The 1,887-nt window shown below is 49.4% G+C and overlaps 1 protein-coding gene across 1 annotated transcript; it reads right to left on the minus strand.

The window, feature by feature from the left end:
* Window positions 1-574: 574 nt before the first annotated feature.
* Window positions 575-1,573, minus strand: LOC135972623 (olfactory receptor 52R1-like). Its single transcript, XM_065551239.1, has one exon. The coding sequence runs from the start codon at window positions 1,571-1,573 to the stop codon at window positions 575-577; it is 999 nt and encodes a 332-aa protein (XP_065407311.1).
* Window positions 1,574-1,887: the final 314 nt, after the last annotated feature.

Raw genomic sequence — 1,887 nt, forward strand, 5'->3', positions numbered from 1 at the left:
TTGTCTGGCTACTCCTTTGACATACCTGAAAGGCTGGTCTTGGGTGTTTCCAGCCTCACATCGCACTTTGTAACACACACAGAGCAAGATTTCATAGCTTCACATATATAACAACGTTTAGCAGATTAAGACTTTTACAGTGATACGTCACAGGGCCTAGTTTGTACAAAACATACCATAATTACATAACCGTGGTAAATATGGGGTGCTTTGGAGTGCAGAGTGCCACAGGGATGATCCAGAGAGTGACGGGAGTGGGGAGGAGAGGAGTGAGTGAGGGGCGGGGCTTTGAAGGGAAGAGGCAGAGCAGTTGCGGAACCTGGGGGAAGAGGCTGGGCAGAGAGATGGGGCCTCAGGATTCCAGTTATCAGCAATTAGAAAGGTGGCAACCCTATGAGTTGTACATAGACAGATTCCCCAATTTGTGATGCTTACACAGCACAGTAAGGTCAGGAAAGAGTTTAAAGTCTCTTTTACTGGCCAATTAGTGATTGAGGGGTGAGGGCCCAGCACCATGTCACCAGCCAGCTCTGCCTAGAGCTCAGTCTGAGAGCCAGAGCACCAGGAGAAAACTTTACGTCCCTTTATGAGTAAAGAGTTGGAGCAGCCTATCCCAGATCTGTTGGGTCTTCGCCCCATAGATGATGGGGTTTAGCATGGGGGGCACCAGGAGGTACATGTTTGCCATGAGAACGCGCAAATGCAGGGCCACATTGTGCCCAAACCGTTGTGTGAGGGTGGCGAAGAGATGTGGAATGTAAAAGGCTAAGATGACACAGAGGTGGGAGCCGCAGGTCCCAAAAGTCTTGAGCCGGGCATCCTTTGTTGGGAGGCTGAAGATGGCCCTGAGGATCTGGGTATAGGACACAACGATAAAAAACACATCCATACCGATAACCAAGAATGCCACAGAGAGGCTGTAGTAACTACTGAGGCTGATGTCGGCGCAGGCCAGCTTCACCACAGCTATGTGCTCACAGTACGTATTTGGAATGATGTTGGTTCTGCAATATGGCCATCTCCTCGCCAGGAAAGGATAGGGCAGTACAAGCATGACACCCCGCAGCACCAGGGTCAGGCCAATTTTGGCAACCACAGGGTTTGTCAGGATGGTGGAATGTCTCAGGGGATCGCAGATGGCTACGTAGCGATCAAAAGCCATGGCCACAAGGATCCCAGACTCTATCACAAAGAAGCTGAGAATGAAGTACATCTGGGTGAGGCATGCACTGAAATTGATCTCCCTGGAATAGAACCAGAAGATGCTCAGCATTTTGGGGAGGATGGATGTAGACAGGACCAGGTCGGTGATGGCCAGCATGCAGAGGAAATAGTACATGGGCAAATGGAGGCTCGGCTCCCTCTTCACGATGAACAGGATGGTGAAGTTCCCCAAGATGGCTATGGCATACATGGTGCAGAAGGGGATGGAGATCCAGACATGGGCTGCCTCCAGGCCAGGAATGCCCTGCAGGATAAAGGTGGTGGGGTTTGTGAACTCGGTTGAGTTGGAATCTGACATGGAGTAGAAGAGAAGTTGTCCAACCCTGAGGCAGAATGATATTTCCTGCATGTGCCGTACGTTCCCCTGACTTCCTGTATGTGCCCAGGGTCTAGGATGATGTTGCAGGACAAATACCTGGATGGAGAGAAAATGTTAATATGAGACACTTCATGCACTACTGGAGGGTGGTCTCATGGATGAAACAGATTGGTCGCTCTTCACACACTGAAAAATGACATTTTCATCATTCAGATGAATGAATTAAGAACACCTGACCCTCCTAATGCCAATTCCATATTTTTTGGTGCTCCCTGTGTCAATAATTCCTACACGTCATGGTGTGGGAAATCTTAGGAGGCACCAACAGGAAAGACGAGTGTATA

This window comes from Chrysemys picta, chromosome 1 (genome assembly GCF_011386835.1).
Source record: "Chrysemys picta bellii isolate R12L10 chromosome 1, ASM1138683v2, whole genome shotgun sequence".
Lineage (NCBI taxonomy): Eukaryota > Metazoa > Chordata > Testudines > Emydidae > Chrysemys > Chrysemys picta.